At 39.0% G+C, this 18223-nt stretch overlaps 3 protein-coding genes across 52 annotated transcripts in view; 1 reads left to right on the forward strand and 2 right to left on the reverse strand.

The window, feature by feature from the left end:
- Nucleotides 1–592: 592 nt before the first annotated feature.
- ndr1 (nodal-related 1) lies at nucleotides 593–2763 on the forward strand. The gene is given in 3 exon segments (NM_130966.2): nucleotides 593–915; nucleotides 1547–2292; nucleotides 2374–2763. Coding segments are annotated over 3 exon segments (1179 nt in total). The 5' UTR covers nucleotides 593–635; the 3' UTR covers nucleotides 2527–2763.
- A 68-nt stretch (nucleotides 2764–2831) lies between these two features.
- eif4ebp1 (eukaryotic translation initiation factor 4E binding protein 1) lies at nucleotides 2832–10346 on the reverse strand. Its single transcript, NM_199645.1, is given in 4 exon segments — nucleotides 2832–3566; nucleotides 7179–7373; nucleotides 9891–10087; nucleotides 10190–10346. Coding segments are annotated over 3 exon segments (363 nt in total). The 5' UTR covers nucleotides 10027–10087; nucleotides 10190–10346; the 3' UTR covers nucleotides 2832–3534.
- A 1738-nt stretch (nucleotides 10347–12084) lies between these two features.
- The window catches only part of ank1b (ankyrin 1, erythrocytic b), a 129145-nt gene continuing 123006 nt past the window's right edge, over nucleotides 12085–18223 (reverse strand). For 32 of the 50 annotated variants that reach the window (XM_073935275.1, XM_073935274.1, XM_073935266.1 and 29 more), the window contains one exon: nucleotides 12085–18174. The gene's annotated coding sequence lies outside the window, so the exon portion shown is untranslated. The remainder of the gene's footprint in view (nucleotides 18175–18223) is intronic. The other 18 variants (XR_012396747.1, XR_012396746.1, XR_012396744.1 and 15 more) reach the window with 2 other exon arrangements.

Consider the following 18223-nt stretch of genomic DNA (forward strand, 5'->3'; position numbering starts at 1 on the left):
TAAACTGCCATGCGTTCTCTTCATTTTCCCCAAAGATTTTATTCCTGGAGTCTACCAAACATATTTGAGAATTTTTATGCTATAATCAGTAAAATCAAGCAAACAATGAGGCGAAACAAATATTCTGTTACAAACCTGGATATTTCCAATGCCATACTTATAACTCGTTTGCATTCTCCAGATATGATGAACAGCCAGAAACGCACTGACTTCCTCTATTTTCATTCAAACTAAGAAATAACCCAGCATTCAGGGGTGTTTTTCTCCGTTTAATCAAAGTGACATTGATGAACAAATGTAGTCCACTAATATTATTGTTTAGGTACACTTACAAAAGAAACTCCAATACACAGCGCTCGAGGAGAAGAATTAGTGTTTTCACACCTCCTGACGCACAAAAGAACGCTGGTTTCGATACACGACGGCCCACCAACATGTATGCCTTTATGGATCACAGGGGCCACTTCAAAGACCCAAAACGACCTCACTGACCATCAAAAGACTGCAAGTTTCTATAAGTGAACTTAGATGACCGGCCAGCACTCATGACATTCACTTTCCAGAGGACGGTGTAAGAGAAAGAGCTCAGAGACTTTATTTCAATAACTGCGTGTGGATTATTACCTTGATTTGACATGTTTTCCTGCGGGCTCCTGAGCGTAGTTTTGGCCCTCGCGGTCGGCCTGGTGAGCTGCACGGGAAACCTTGCTGGATTTCAAGAGACCCTCAGGAATAAAATGCGAGCAGCTGGCAGAAACGGCGGAGGTCGGGCAGGTCACGGCCGACATCTGACCAGATATCCGCTGTATATGATGCACCTCTACCGGACACTTCTGACTGGAGACGAAAAACACTTCAGCCATGAGAATCCAACTCTTTACGAGTCTGACTCCGTCTTGAGCCTCGTCGCTAAAAGTAAGTACAATTGATTTTTTTATTAATAATTTTCATATTTTTTTATTTACATAGATTGAATATATTGTTTTTCTCCTCATAGTAGGCTAAATGTAAACAACTTCAGTTTACCTCATCGTGAAGTAGGCTTTATGAATTAATTAACGTAGATCGCGTGTACTTCACAAGTAAATGTATCTACATTCAAGCAAATAATTTAAGTTCAAACCAATAGGCCTAGACGCTGTAGCCTTGATTTGTTTAGCTAGATTAGCCTACTGGTAACCGTGTTATAAGCCAATAAACAAACCTTGCCGCCAGTCATTATCTAAAAAACAAATCTCTTTCGGGTTGATACAAGACCCTTAGTGAGCATTATTTGTAGTTTAGCTGGTTCTGGTCTATTAGCCAAGTCATGTATTATGCTTATTAGTGTGTGTGTATTACCTTTAAGACGTCTGTTTTAAAGTGGCCTGGGCATCAATACACATTTAGACAATAAGAATGTTCTACTTTATTAATTGCTTGTCCCGAACGTGGCCATGTGTGAAGACATCCTTTAAAGATAATTAAGCACCACACATCACTTATCTTTTCTAGACTGTTTACCTGTCTGCCCTAAACACTTTTTTCTTAAATATTTTTTATTCAGGTTGTCATCAGGTTGGTGACAAATTCGCAGTGACATTTGACATGTCCTCCATATCAGCAAGCGATGACGTCCAGCGAGCTGAACTTCGCATTCGGCTTCCGCATCTCAGGTCTGAGTTGGAGGTGGATATTTATCACGCATCTACACCGGAGTGTGAGAGAAGCCCCTGCGAAGAAGTCCGGGTCCACCTGGGAACCTTGAACGCCAACCCGATTAACTCAACCTTCCGCTCCTCTTGGAGGATCTTCAACATCACTGCGCTCCTCAAGTACTGGTTGCACCAGAGTGAGCGTGTGCCGTTTGAGGAACCCACACAGATGCCGCCAATGGCTGAGGGACACAAGAGCGTTCATCATCCTACAGCGAACCGAGTGATGATGGTGGTTTACTCCAAGCAGAACCGGGCAAAGACGTCCACTCTCATCCGGACTGCCGAGCACTCCAAGTATGTAGCTCTGGATCGGGCTGGTGGTGGAAGTGAACCTGTGCCTCGGCGCCACAGAAGGAACCACAGAACTGATGATAGGGTGCGCGATGCAGCAGCAGGGATGATTCCTGGTGTTTCCCATGAAGGTGGAGAGAAGAAACCTCTCTGCAAGAAGGTGGATATGTGGGTGGACTTTGATCAGATTGGTTGGAGCGACTGGATTGTTTATCCAAAGCGTTACAACGCTTATCGGTGTGAAGGCAGTTGTCCCACACCAGTAGATGAAACCTTCACTCCAACAAACCATGCATACATGCAGGTAAGAATCTCTCAGATCTTTGATGATTCCGTTTTCCTCCTGCCAGACTGACTCTAATGTTTGTTGTTTTCCCATTTGCAGAGTCTTTTGAAGCTGCACCACCCAGATCGCGTCCCATGCTTGTCCTGCGTACCCACCCGTCTGGCTCCACTCTCCATGCTCTACTATGAGAATGGCAAGATGGTCATGAGACACCATGAAGGCATGGTTGTTGCAGAATGCGGCTGCCACTGATTCTTCAAACCCCAAAGGAACTCAACTCTAGCACTTTGGATATGCTCCTTGACCCCAAAAATATGTATTTAAGAAAAACTGCTGTCAATTATTCCCACTTGAAATTATTATGGTTTCCTGCACTGAGGCACCTGGATAACTTGATGCTATTATTGAAAGCTTTGCGTGTTTGCCTTATCTGTAAATAGTAGAGTATGTAAATTACCAAATGTAATAAAATGTTTTCATAATGTTTAATCTTGTGTGTTGTCTGTTTTTGCTTTGAAAACACGAGGGAGTGAATGAATAAGGAAGACACTTGTCAATTCTCTGATGTTTTTTTAATGCTTAAATGTCTCTTCAGGAATAACAGGGCAGTTTAGAGAACTTCACAGCCAAAAAAAGGCATTTTACATTCTGTTGAATGACACTTTAGGTGAATCGAGTATTCAGGATAAACAAAAGATTAGATTTTACCATTACAAAAAGTATCAACACCTAATGGAAAGTGGTCAAATTCAGTGTCATGGCATGTTAAATCTTCAGGAGTTGGATTTCCCCCACATGATTCTGCATGAGAAAACCACTAAGAAAAGAACTGTTGCTCCCTCTACTGACCATTCTGAAAAACTACACAAACAAATCTGTATCAAACAAAGTGTGGCATGGCGGCCTGTGAAAACGTCCCCCATGTCTTAGGCAGAAGTAGAGCTGCATCGATGTGCTCAGGATGCACTATCTGAAATAGTGGCTCTTTCAGGCACAACAGTGTTAGCTGATGTCGAGAATCAAAAGAAATGGCTTTGTGCGCGTCTTGAGCGACAGCATCAGTACAGGAAAGGAAAATATCATTTGAACAGTAAATGAATGACAAAAAAAAAAAAAACAAGAAAAAAAAACAAGACAGATGACATGGAAGGAGAAGTCTTCTGTGCATTTATCCTCTCTGGGAACAGTAATCATCTTTATCATCACAGTAATATTCATTACAGTCGTCGTCTCCTTCGTGTAGCAGTTCCTCTACTGTAGTTAGATGTCCATTTCAAACTGGGCATCCTCCCCTTTAAAATCACAGAACAAAATATATATTTGTTGAGTATATTAACCCTTTAATGATTAACAGAAAATGTCTAATAGGTATGGGACGATAAAAGTTTAAGTTATACATCAGTATGGAAAAGTCAAGGTTTCAAAACCGGCAAAATTCTGTTTACACTGTTCCAAAGATTTTTTAATTTAATTTTTTATGACAACAATATCTCCAGCAGAAAAAATATCCAAAGTGGCCATTTTTGAAACAAATAGACAGCAGAAGTCCTGATTAATTTGAATAATTTAGCCCGACATATTTACTGCTCCAAAATATTATAAATGCTTCTCTAAATAAAATATTTTGTGTTCAAAGAGGAAAAAAAAAGTTTTTGTTTTTTACCCAGACATTTAAAAAGAATATATTTTACAGCAGTAATCACAAAACCGTGAAATCGTGATATTTGTTTCCAAGGTTATCATACAAGTCAGAGTCTTAAACTGGCCTATGCCTAATGTCTAAAGCCTTTAAATGATCAACATGATCAAAACTGAGCTGCCAAACCCATTGTTCATGACTTACAAATGATATAATCTGTCTTTTGTCAACTGATTTATTAACCACACAAAAGATTTTTTAAATAATTGTCAAGTGACTCATTCTTTGCTGTAATTTGTGTAATTATAATTTACTTGTCTAATTTGTCTAAAGTCATAAGCAAGATTAACTTAAAGAGTAATATTTAAAGATGAACATTTACTGGACTTTAGTAACTATCTGCAAATTACATAATTTAAAAAATTTGTACCAAACATGCATAATACATGAGGTATTTGAGAAAAGTTTACATCTATCTTTATATACACACACACACACACACACACACACACACACACACACACACACACACACACACACAAACACACACACACACACACACTCACCTCAGTCATAACTGTATTGAACTGCATGGCAAACAAATAATATCACTTGAATATCATCTCACAATAAATCATAATAAATCTGAATTTTATCTCATGTTACATTTTAGCCATAAACATTCACAACTACATAAAATTCAGTATTTTTGCTCTGTTTGGGCTTCTGAGTTAAGCTTCATACCCCATAGTAATCAAGTCATAAAAGCCTGATGTACTGTATGATACTCGACTAAAACACCAATAGAAACATCTTTTCCAAACTTTAGTCTAATGATTCAAAAACCACAACATTTAGGCTCAATTTACACCTGGGTATTAAGATGCATTTTCTTCAATCCAATCATAAGTGGATCATGATACACGCAGGTGTAAATGGGGTTTGACCACCTTTGAGCACTTCTGAAGTTGGCAGAAACTGCATTCAAGCAGATGCATTTATTGTATAAAGACTGATGTGGAGAAATGAGTTCAAACAACTACACAAAAAACCACTTACTCTCTGCCTACTGACCCAAGTTAGAATCTTTACTGAACTATTAAGAAAGTGCAAAGCAAGGTATTCAAATATAATTTTACATTGATTCTTACATGTGCAACCAAGATAAACCAAAACAAATAATTTAGACTGAATTCGTAGTTAGCATCCACAAAACTAATCCCTCTAATATTTATGTTGTTCCTCACAAGAGTCTAGAGACTAGACTACTCGTTTTATGGGAAGTATATAAAACGTTCCATCCCCATTAAAAAAAAAAAAAAACTTTTTGTTTCATAAGTGAGATTTAATGCTATTGTTACCACTGAACTAGAACATGTAGACTGTATGCATTCAAAAAGCTGATCACAACGATCCATAGGGCTGGAACGATTAATTTTTTAAATGCATTGAGATTCTCTCTGAGATCGATTCTGAGCTTAGCTTTTTAACAGCAGATGGCACACCAGGCTATTTTTTTTTAATCATCCACCCTTATGCTGTGCTCACACCAGAAGCAACATACACAAACATTGAGTATTCACATGCGTGAATATTTTGAGATTACTAGCATTATTTGCGCGTCAAATTCGCTACACAATATATGCAGATTCGCTTCATGGGCAGGGGCTTCTGTCCACACGCACAGTGACTAGTTTCATTGCTAAATGGTTAACATGGATTTTATCGAGATAGTAGCTGTGCTTCATGTGTTTTAGGAAGGCTAAAAAACAGGGTAGATTCTTTTGGTGTAGCGTCTGAGTTCACTAGACCCTTTCAGAGTTGCACCCAGCTCTGTGAGTTCATCAACTCCTCTAGAAACTATATTTGGATTTTGAAAGCTTTCAGCGTCGCTTCAGACTGAACTGAGCCCAGTTTGATGAACTGCTGTCCGGTGTTGGCAAGAGGATTTCCTCTCGGGACACAAACAACTGGCACTACGTCATATTCATGCACCTACAAGAGCAAGCTTATGATTATTTAAAGCAGCGCGAATGTTTACTAAAGTTCAGATTTTACAACTCAAGCGATTCATGAAATACATACGTTAAACGCTCAACTCGGGCCGTGTCATTTCTGCTGCCTTACTAGAGCACTTTCTATTCACGTCCATGTATTGACTTAACATGTAAATCTCTCACACTTGACGCTCCATCTGCGTCTGGTGTGAAAGCAGCATTAGGGTGTACTCACACTAGGCACAGTTGTCTTGAACCATTAAAAATGAATGATTATTAAAAAGTATATTAAACAGTTCCTTAAAAGTGATGTTGCATCTTCAGTTTTGTGCTGAGGGTGCATTTTGCACTCACACAACAAGCGTACCAAGCCAAAGCCCAACCGAACCGCACTCTGGCAAACCCCTTCTTCCTACCAGTCCAGCCAACTGAACTGTGCCTGGTCTCGATTAAGTGTACTCACACTTGTTAAATGAAACTGGGGTCAAAATGGGGGTCAAAGGTACCTGGGCACAGTTCAGATAGCCTAGTGTGAGTACACCCTTTGTGAGTGTGAAGAGCATGTGTCATGTACTGCAAGTGCTCAAATGTGCTAATACATTTTCATTTTAATGATTAACTTTTTTAATGTTCAATTAACGTTCAAGTGGTTTGTGTGAAGACTGGCAGACGACATATATGAACATCTGGGTGGTAAAAAAATAAGCTCAGATTCCAACTGATAAAAAAAAGTCTTCTTTCCCAATGCATCAATTTATTTTCCCAGGCCTAATAATAGTAATAAGCTGCCTAACGTGGGTTCCTTCATTCAGTAACATTTATATACTAAACGGAGCAATCTTGTGATGTAGAACATGCTAAAAAAATGAAATGATCTCAATGAAATCTGAACACAGATGGTCACAAGACATTCAACATTTGTACATGTTAATACTAGTTGGAAATGGTTATGCATCTGGGCTGACAACTTGTGATGAGATCACTAAACGTTAATTTAAGGTGCAACAAGCAAACTTTGGCAAGCAATGAATTTTGCAAAAAAGCAATGAATTTTGCAAAAATAACAGACCAAAAATAAATAAATAAATAAAAAACACACCCATAACCATCTCCATTAGTTTCTAGACATACCCATTAATGCTGACTGGTTGCAAGTCTGTTTAATGACTCAGTGTGGTCAAATTGTTTTTCAGATATTGCTTGGTGCACATTTAATACAAGATGAAAAAACAGATTTAGTTTTAGCACATGTGATAATGGACATTTACCTGTGCTCTTGTCCACCGGGGGGCTGATGCTGTTATTATTGACAGTGGGTTTAGGGTAGGCCTTTTCATTATTTACGGTGACTGAAGGAGGACTGGTCACCCCAGGAATGTCAGGCAGGCAGCAGGGCGGTGTGCGGGCCAATGGAGAGCTGCGACAGTCCAGCAGGAACTTTCGGTCATAGATGATCCGGGTGCCTATAAAGAGGAAACAATGGTCCTATATCAGGGTACAAATGCTAAGCTGACTGACAAGCCTGTGAAAACAGCCAGGTGTGTTCGGGCTGTGCCATGTTAAGTGTTACGAGTTTGATCCCAACATGTCTAAACATGTCCATATGACGGTGCGCTTTTCACCATTACAGCGCTGCATTGCATCATTAAGCGTGGAGACTTTTAAAGTGTCAATGTTTGACAAACTATTCTTTCATATACATTTTTCATTTCCTTATCAGAACAGTGTTAAGAAAGAAAAAAAAACAAGGCAACAGACTGAAATAGTGAGAACAAGAACACATTATCAGCTCGGCTCCTATCAGCCCCGTTGAACCTCCAGTGAACCTTCACACACACACAAACATCCTTGAACTAATTTCACTCTATGAGGTAAAGCTATCGAGTGCATTTCAATGCCAAAAGCAGCCTGCAGATAGAACTCATAAGTGTATGCAGAGAAGCATGCACACTAATAAAAACAAGCACTAAACATGAGAACCAATAAAAAGTCAAACATTCCCTAATGCCTATATTGTGCATCTAATGTTTCCTGTGATCTACGCAGTGTTACATCATCATGGTTTAAATGACCATCGGGACAAATAGTAACTGAAACACTGTTGACAATAATAAGAACGGCCGTCCTCGTGTGCTAGAAAAGCAGAAGTGGCAGTGACTATTGAGAAACCAACAGTCACATGCCTCGAGAAGCGTCACGTCCTCTTGTTGACTATTAGTTATCTCTTGCATCTAAGAAAATCCACAAGCTACTCTGGTAAATAAAACATGCCACTTTTTAGAATTTTATGCAAATAATGCTCTACATTAATACTTTTGCTAAATTTTAAAATAAAACATGATCGGAAGCTTACACAAAATAAATATAAATTATGTTTCACTCAAGTTTATGCCTAGGAATCATACATGTTGTTACAGGGTTTCAACAAGTCTTTTAAGAGCCTTTTAAGACAATTATGAATGAAATTTTAGATTTATACAGGGCTAAACACTAATGATTAATTCTATTGGCCCCATTGGCCCAATGGATTTTATTTTTGCTTGCCACAAAAAAATAAATGTAATTATTTCTTAGCGACATACTTTAATGCGTCTAAACAAGAAAACTTTAGTTGTATAGACTATTTTCAACACAACATTTCTTTTTTTTCTTTTTAATGACAAGTTCAACATTGTTAAAAGTATATTTATTGTGAAGGGAATTACATAATCAAAAATATTTATTTGTTGGCTTTTGGTCCAAATTGATTGAGTATAACTTCTATTTAACCTAATGCATTTCAGTTATAAAACCTTAAGTTTCATGCCTATTGATAAATATTATGTCTACTCGCCCTTGCTTCTGTTAATAGTTTGTGTATGAATGGAAGATAACATAAAGGGATAAATTGCTCTGTTATTATTATGAGGAACTGTAATTGTTTTAGCTGTCTTTCCCTGATTTGATTGTTGGCAATTGGATGGTTGTCAGCCTGACTGGGTAGCTTTACCTGAACAGAGAAAAATGAAGACTTGTTTAAAATGATTTAAGACATAAAACTCAATATTTCAGTGAATTAAGGAGTTTTTAAGCTTTGTTTTTGACCTTTAAGACTTTTTAAAACTTTTTAAGACTCCGCGGATACCCTGTGTTCATATATGCATATACATGTGTATAAACACACATACATGTATGTGTACACAATACATATGCACGTTGACGTCTGCATACATAACATTTCATCTAAATAGTGGAGAATATACAGTACAAATTGGCATAAATAATACTGAATCACTATGCCAGAATTTCCAAAAATTTACTTGAAGGTCGATCAAGGCCATTATGGATGGTTTAATCTAAATTTCAATGTCATAATTCAATAGTTTACATTTTTAAAATGCTAAACTGCCCCTTTCACACCCTTAAACATTTCAAAACAGTGGCGACGCAAAATAAACATTTTAAGTTCTTAAGAGAAGCTTTCAGTCAGCAGTCTTTAAACCTAATGCAAATAAATGATTTAGAGTATTTTTGTGGAACGTAAAGGTCCCCCGTGGAACAGTAAGTGCCAAAAACATATATATTATTTTAGAGCCTAACCTCTCCAATGGAAACATACACATTTTAAATATACCATGTTAACCAATACATGTTTACGTTCATAATTTTGCATTGTAATTTCTGCAATTGTAAGAAGCCCAGTTTTGCGAGAATGTCATAGTCTGCCGTCATGTCAATAAATCAATGCTGTTCTGGTCCTATTGATAACGTTCAAGCGTTTACTATCGGTTGACGAGCAGTTAAAACACAAACAATACGAGACGAGCAGGCTGAAGCGTCATGAGCACGCGCACCGCAGTCTGTCAAGCACAAAGACAATGCTCGCGGTGCACGAGCTCTGGGATGCATCGCTATGTCGCGGTCAAAACAAAAACAATGCTCGCTCTTGCGACAGCTGCGAATGCGCCCGAACGATTCATCAGCAAGCCCGTGACATTTACCTCCAGGAGTCGTGCTAAAAAGGGTCCCCCCGGGTGTTGTCGAGTAATCATGAGGCAGATGGGCCGCATCGTTGAGTATGACTCGTCTGGTGGTTGGAATTGCCTGACTGGTGGTCTTCTGACTGCCCATGGACATTTTCAACACTATTGCAAGCACAAACTCAGCCAGCTGCCTTGATCAAATAGTGTCTTTGCACCTTGAAGCAGAAGAACAAAACAATTCAGCTCTAATTTTCAGCAGGTAAATGTATTCTGTTGTCAGCGGTTCAGTATCAAGTTACTTTTGTAGAATTGTTTACCTTGTCCGTTTGTGGCAAACGTGACTACATACAAAAATAAATAATACTAAATATTTGAGCCTGTATGGCACTTCATTCACTCATTCACACTCGCAAACTAGCTAAAAATGCTAGGCTTCTCCGCGACCACGTTTTCTTTCTCACTCCTCATGCACACACACCACGCACTCAACAAAACACGAGCAGGAAAGAGCTATTTAAAAAGGAGACCTCGGCCACCGGTGCCCCCTCCGGCGAGCAACGGAACTGCAAGACACAGATGGGAAATGTAGTTTTTTCCCGATGTTTACACGAGTTGTTACCGCTGCACTGATTCATCATTTAATAATGAATCACATATTAATATCTACAGTATTTTTTCTTTTTCTCTTTTAAACTGGTCTGCCTTTATTTATCTCCCAAATTGTTTAATGTTTCATCCTAAAGCATAATAGATATTTAATGAAAAAATGGCAAATTACATCTACTAAAACATATAAAAATGTAATTTTTATGAAATGTAATTATAATGATAAAAACGTAAACATATTTTAGATACCACAATTCTCAGTTTCTCTCAGTGTACTGGACTCATTAGGTAAAGCTTTGAATAAAATGTATGTTATTATTTGTTTTATTCTGTAAAGATCCGATAATTAAAAAAAAAAAAAAATTATTTATAGTTTTTTTCTAAGTTGGTTAAAATTACAAATGCTTTAATTTGTCATGACTTGTAATTAGGATTATACAAACAAATGCGGATTTCTTAACTCTTCTGAAGATACAAATTTGTGTTGTGGTGTTTAAAATTATGGCACCTTTTTTGCCATAAAACAATGCTCTAAATGCCAAGATGTTTATTTTGAATTTGGAAGAAATGTCATCAGTAGTTTACAGAATAATGCAAAAATTACATTTGACTTCAGTGCACTATACACTCACCGGCCACTTTATTAGGTACACCTGTCCAACTGATTGTTAACGCAAAACTATAATCAGCCAATCACAAGGCAGCAACTTAATGCAATTGGGCATGTAGAGATGGTCAAGGTGATCTGCTGTTCAAACCGAGCATCAGAATGAAGAAGAAAGGTGATTTAAGTGACTCTGAACATGGAATAGTTGTTGGTGCCAGGCTGGTCTGAGTATTTCAGAAACTGCTGATCTACTGGGATTTTCACGCACAGCCATCTCTAGGGTTTACAGAGGATGGTCTGAAAATAAGAAAATATCCAGTGAGCGGCAGAAGTGCAAATGCCTTGTTGATGCTAGAGGTCAGAGGAGAATGGCCAGACTCTTGAGCTGATAGAAATGCAAGAGTAACTGAAATAAGCGCTCAATACAAATGAAGTGTGCAGAAGACCATCTCTGAACGAACAACACCTCCAACCTTGAAGCGGATGGGCTACAGCAGCAGAAGACAACACCAAGTGCCACTCCTGTCAGCTAAGAACAGGAAACTGAGGCTACGATTCCCACAGGCTCACCAAAATTGGACGATAGAAGATTGGAAAAACGTTGCCTGGCCTGATGAGTTTTTGTTTCTGCTGCAACATTCAGATGGTAGGGTCAGAATTTGGCGTCAACATGAAAGCATGGATCCATCCTGCCTTGTAGCAGTGCCACGAAGCATTAAGGGAGTTCTGAAGGCAAAAGTGGGTCTAACCCGGTACTAATAAGGTGTGCGTATTAAAGTGGCCAGTGAGTGTAAATCATAAATACGAAAAACGGAGAATCATCATGTGGTGTCTCAATATTTACATAAACGCATATATATTTCAGCTGCGGTGAATATTCAGCAGTAGGAGCGCGAAATGATCTTAAAGCAATTCTGTAATGCCCATTCATTCCCTCTGAAGTCAATGCTAGATTTATAAATGCATAAATCGCACATTTTCTTACACACGCACACAGTGTCACAATATGTCACATCTTTCTTTATTAACTTTTGTAAATGGTCTGAGCTGGTGTGCAGGGTAAATGGTCTATACATATCTTCATATCAGAATGAATCTGAATAAAAGGCTTGTATACATATTCAATGTCCGTGTTTCCTTTTTCCGTTACAATAAAAAACAAAAGAAACGAAAACATGTTGAAATAGCTACAAAGCCTTTACATTCCCCATGACATGGGTATGTTCGTATTACTGGAATCTAACTAATATACTTAAAGTACATCCATAACAACTCTAATAAGGGTGCATAGCATTCTAATTAAATATAGTTTGTCATATATTTATACATATATTCTTTATTAAAAACATCTTTTTTTTCTGTGCATGTGCGCAGTTGCATTCCTTAGTACAGAGTAATATGATATTGCGTTTATATTGTCATTAATCCATTCTAAAGGAGTATAGGTGAAGTCTAGATTTTTGCAACAGTTAAACATTGTACATAAACTCTTCTTTTAATACATAATGATTGCAATGTTAAACCGTTTCGATCCTTTAACCAAACAATAATAATACAAATAAATAAATCTCTTCCTTTCCCCCTTTGTTTTCAGGAAATGTGTGTCTTATTCAACAATTACAGCAGCGATAATATATCGAACATGTATCCATGGCATGTTCTTCATGCTGAGGTCACTTCCCTTCCCCACTTCCCAACACCCCGACGTTCCTTAAGCCCAAAGTATACTTCACTTTTTACAGGTACACTACAGTATGCATAGTGTGTTGTGAAGCACGTTTCATTATGGGCAAAGAATGCATGTATGGTATTTTGGAAACAACATACTCCCAGCTCACTTATGCATTTTGAATAGTTGTTGTACTACTTAGATTGTCCACTAGGTGTCAAAACTGGTGAGGGGACAAAATACTGTAAATGGCAAAAACAACAGATGCCCAGGTATATTAATGCATTCGTGAGGTAAACAAAATATATCCGCAACTCTAAAGATGTACAAAGGAAATCTCATCGGGCAACATTTTGAAAGAACAAAAACAGACACTGGATAAAGATGAGTAATTTGGTCCGATCCCAAATGGCACTAAAAAGTCAACTATTTAGGTCTTTCTAGAGCGCATTTATCAAGTCTCTGTGAACACACATAATCAATTGATGTATACTTTGGCCCAAACTCAAATTGCATTCTAAATCCTCAAGGTCCAAACTTTCATGATATAAATCGCTTTGATTGAGAAGGTTTCTCTGCAGAGCATAGATCTCAAACTCGATTCCTGGAGGGCTGCAGCTCTGCACAGTTTTGCTCCAACTCTAATCAAACACAGCTGATCCAACTAATCAAAGTGATCAAGACTACTAGAGACTATAAAGCAGGTGTGAGTTGGAGGTTGTTGGAGGTAAACTATGCAAAGCTGCGGCCCTCCAGCAATTGAGTTTGAGATTATTGCAGTAGAAACTTGGAGAAGTGTGCTTCAAGGGCTAATTTTGTGGACTTAACCCAAAGGTGTCCATACTCTGTCATAGAGGGCCGATGTCCTGCTTATTTTAGTACCACCCCAATTAAACACACCTGAACCAGCAAATTAAGCTCTTTCAAGGTGTACGTTTCTCAACCAAGTTCCTGGAGGACCACCAACACTACATGTTTTGAATGTCTTCTTTGCCTGTCACACCCAATACAGGTCTTTCAGTCTCTGCTGATGAGCTGACGATCTGAAAAATGGAAAATATGCAGAGCTGGTGGTCTTCTAGGAACGTGGTTGAGAAACACTGTACAAGAACCTTCCAGGCACATGTGTTAAAGGAAGTTGGAGCTAAACTGTGCAGGACACTGACCCTTTAGGACCATGACTTAACTAATGCGTCAATGTGGCAGCCATTTTAAGTTTGCTAGCCGGCAATTGCACATCAGGTGTGCCATTTAGGAACGTGTCTCAGTGTGGTTTTGGTAAAAGTGTACATTGATGGTGGCCACAAAGCATTCTTCTGAAAGTTAAAACTATACACACATGCTCATGGAAGCCACTGTAAGTTTGCTAGTCAAGTCCAATTATCTGAAGGTAAACATAATGATATAGTCTTCCAAGAGTGCAAGTGCACATGAAGACTGGCATTTGGGATCAGGCCTCTCTAGAGCACATGTTTAAGTGCCTGTGAACATGCACAATATCCTATGGAGCATACTTAGGCCATATATCAAATGGCACATTAAACCCTTGTGGTTTTCCTCTCAGCACACACTACTTTGGACATAATGTGGCCTTGGCAAAATGCGCATCAAGGATGGCCACAAAGGACTAACAAGCACACTTCTGAAGATTAAAATGATGAACAGAACAGACTTATAAACCCAATAGACCAGTGTTTGCACAAGTGCACATTACGGATTGGGTCTTAGTCTGGTCTAGGTAAAAGTATACATTGAGGGTGCATAGTGGCCACAAAGGCGACGTATGCAAACATCCTCTTGAAAGTTAAAACTACTAATGTGACAAACTATGGTCTTGTGGACTCAACAGACACATGCACATAGTAAGTTCGCTAATCCACAAGTACACTTATCTGAAGGTTAAAATAACGCTATGGTCTTCCAAGTGTGCAAGAGTACAAGTGCACCTGAACAGTGCCATTTGGGATCAGGCCTTTCTAGAGCACGTTTTAAGTGCCTGTGAACATGCACAAAATCCTATGAAGTATACTTAGACCATGTCCCAAAGGGCACATTAAACCCTTGTGGGTTTCCTCTCAGTACACAATACCTTGGACATAATGCAGTTTTGAATGTTGGGTAGAAATTTGGCCTTGGTGGAATTGCGCATCAAGGGTGACCACAAAGGACTAATAAGCACACTTCTGAAGGGTAAAATGATGAACAGGACAGAATTATGGTCCCAACAGACAAGAATCTGCACAAGTGCACATTAGGGATTGAGTCTTAGTATGGTCTAGGTAAAAGTGTACATTGAGGGTGCATAGTGTCCACAAAGGGGACATATGCAAGCATACTTCTGAAAGTTGAGAATGTTGGTTGAAATATAGTCTTGGCGATAATGTGCATCAAGGGTGGCTACAAAGGAGCACACTTCTGAAGAGTAAAATGATGAACATTGGCAGACCTATGAACCCAATATTCCAGTGTTTGCACAAATGCACATTAAAGATTGGGTCTTAGTATGGTCTAGGTCACTGTAGTATGCAATGTTCAGTTCCAACCCCTACCAGACACACCTGGGCAAGCTAATCAAGCTCTTACTGGGCTTTCTGGAAACACCCGTGCAGGTATTTTGAGGCAAGTTGGAGCTAAAATTTACAGGACACCTGCCCTCCAGGACTGAGTTTGGGCAACCCTGGTCTAAGTAAGAGTGTACATTGAGGATGCATAGTGTTCACAAAGGGGATGTACCGGTATACATGCATCCTTCTAAAAGCTAAGATAATGAATGAGAATCTATAGTCTTGAGAATGTCATGCATACACACATAATGGCTGTTGTACAGTAAGTCTGCCAAACCACAAGTGCACATAAAAGTGTGCCATTTAGGATTGGGCCTTTCTAATATGCATATGTTAAGTGCCTGTGATTGCAAACACTATGGAGTATACTTTGACCCGACCGGGAGGCCACATGAGAATTCCTCTAAAAGCTAAAATAATGCATGGGCCCTTTATAGGCTGTGCGTTTAATTTTGTACATACAATAATGTACGCATACAAAAAACAAAGTATACTTTAGGCTTTAGACTCCTTTGAATGGACACCGAATTGACTGCTAAGTATGCATTAACTAGAATCATGGAAGAGAAATCATCCGTCAACCCAAACCTGAGTGAACTGTAAAAAACAATATACAGTGAGGCAGAATGAGGGTTTTAATGTGTTGGTGAGAAGGGACGTGTGCAGTCTCACAAAGCACACCATTTAATTAACTAAACAAAAACACTAGGTTCTGATTAAACGTTTCTTTTTTAAATACGAAAGTACAATCATTGTCACTCGTCCAATTGTCCATGCATTCCTTAAATATTTTTCATCTGGAGGACAGGTTTATTCAGTCATTCACAAAGTCAGTCATTCACAGAGTCATTCATTCATTGACATCCCTCAACTTAAACTACACGAATGCGTGAGCCAGTATATCACGGTGTGCTCATGACTATGTAAGCTACTGTGCTGAGATTAAATGCTGAGCACCGTACCTGATATCATTATGCTGTTCAAAGAAACCTTGTCCATTAAAGTGAAACAGCTACTGTTCAGTGAACTCAAGTTGGCATGTAGATCATGTAATTGCATACGGTGTGAGATACTCATGCATGCTGTTATACCTCTTGAATCGTATACGTCTTACAAATGCTACTAAAATGACGGGTTAATACAGTATATACTGAACACACAAACGCTCGTAGACGGAAAAACACGCGCACACATACCGACAACAACGCAGTATTCCAACTGTTGCAGCACGTTTGATATTATTGCTTTGGTAGACTATACTTCAAGAGTTTTTGTGTATGTTTGGGCTCTTTCATAGTGAAAATAAAAACGGTAACGGTGAAAGAAACGCATGCGAATGATGTTAATTGGGAATGAAATTGCAATAAAACACTTTAAGCTTTCCATAGTTACCTTGTTGGTATGTGTTGGTACTGGTAAAAGTGAGACATTAGAAGCCAAAAAGTAAGACAGACAGTTGTGAGTTCACAGTTCAGGGGTCAATTTTAAGGTGGACTTTCACAGTGCTGTCTGTATATTTATCTGTCTTTTTTAACTGTACATCTAAACGAAAAAGAAAAAGAGAATAAACGAAGAGCATCATCAAAATACTTACTACGCATAACTCCAGCTGAAATCCCAAACATTACAAAGGCAGTTACTCAGAGATAGTCCCCAAGCCCCACAAGTCACCGCTACAATCATGTTTTTTTCACCAGCACAGCTTGAGTAATAATATAAAATAATAAATAAACGTCTGGGCCCAGTGTGGGCCCAAGAGAACAGCATGAAAAGCAGTGTTAACCAGCATGCAATGCTACATTAGTCTCTGGAAAACGGTCCGGCATGGCGGTTTTAGGAGAGCAGCTGAGCTACAAATGTGGATGAATGAATGGCTGGAAGGTCGGAGGTTAGAGTCGTGAACTGTCAGACATATAAAGCATGTGCCCTCCATTTTGGGTGTTGTACATACAAAGCTACGCAACCTCCAACAAACAAATCAGTTTGGATTTGAACAGAAGGGGGCCTTTAAATTCAAAACCAGAGATATAAAAGCAAAATGGCTGACAGTTCAAAGGAACACGGATACGCTTCACAAAGTGGAAATAAAAGCACGCGGACGCTCACGAGCAGGAGAGCACAGGGCCCTGTTGTCATTCCCATGGCGAACACCAAATGAGCTCTGACCGATCCAGAAAAAAAAGCTCAGTACCAAGCCAGAAGCAAGTACACATGCGTTAGATACCAACACACACGCACACACACCGACGCACATTCACGTAGCATTAGAGTGCATATATCACATTGAATAACAGGATAAAGGGCCTGTGGGAAATGACGAGACGGGCTTAGCATCCACTATGCTGCTGAGTAATGTCAATCTGTTAAACAAAATAAAGAACTGTTGCTTTTTTTGGGCTGTTTTGTTTCCGAGACCTCTTTTTTTATGAGTCAGGATAAAAGGTCCAAAGGTTTCCCCTCATGGAACGGCCCTTTACCTTGTACCCCTTCAGTTTTTTAGATAATGACAGCTCATAGGTCATGCACCAGCAGTCAGTCATGCGTTTACAGTTGACAGGAAGCACTTTTGTTGCTTTTTTTGTTGGTGTTTTTCTTCACATTTTGTACAAAAAGTTCATGCCCTATACTAGTAATACGTTTTTTTTTTCTTCAGTTAAAAATGTTACAAAACTACAGGTAGAGAACTCCTTCTCCTTGTTGTTTTCTGGTAACCCTCTGTGGTTGCTTGACTGTTGGATTTGACTGCGATGTGTTTTTCTTTCGCTGCATGTTGTTTTTTCCCCCCATCGCTCTGTGTCTAGTCCGATCTCCCAGTCGTGCGTAGGTGAAGGATGATTTGGCAGTGGATGTTCGACCCTGAAGATGCAACAAATAAGTCCTTCAAAGTGGAAATTCCACGTCAGTT

This window comes from Danio rerio, chromosome 21, assembly GCF_049306965.1.
Source record: "Danio rerio strain Tuebingen ecotype United States chromosome 21, GRCz12tu, whole genome shotgun sequence".
In the NCBI taxonomy this organism is placed as follows: domain Eukaryota; kingdom Metazoa; phylum Chordata; class Actinopteri; order Cypriniformes; family Danionidae; genus Danio; species Danio rerio.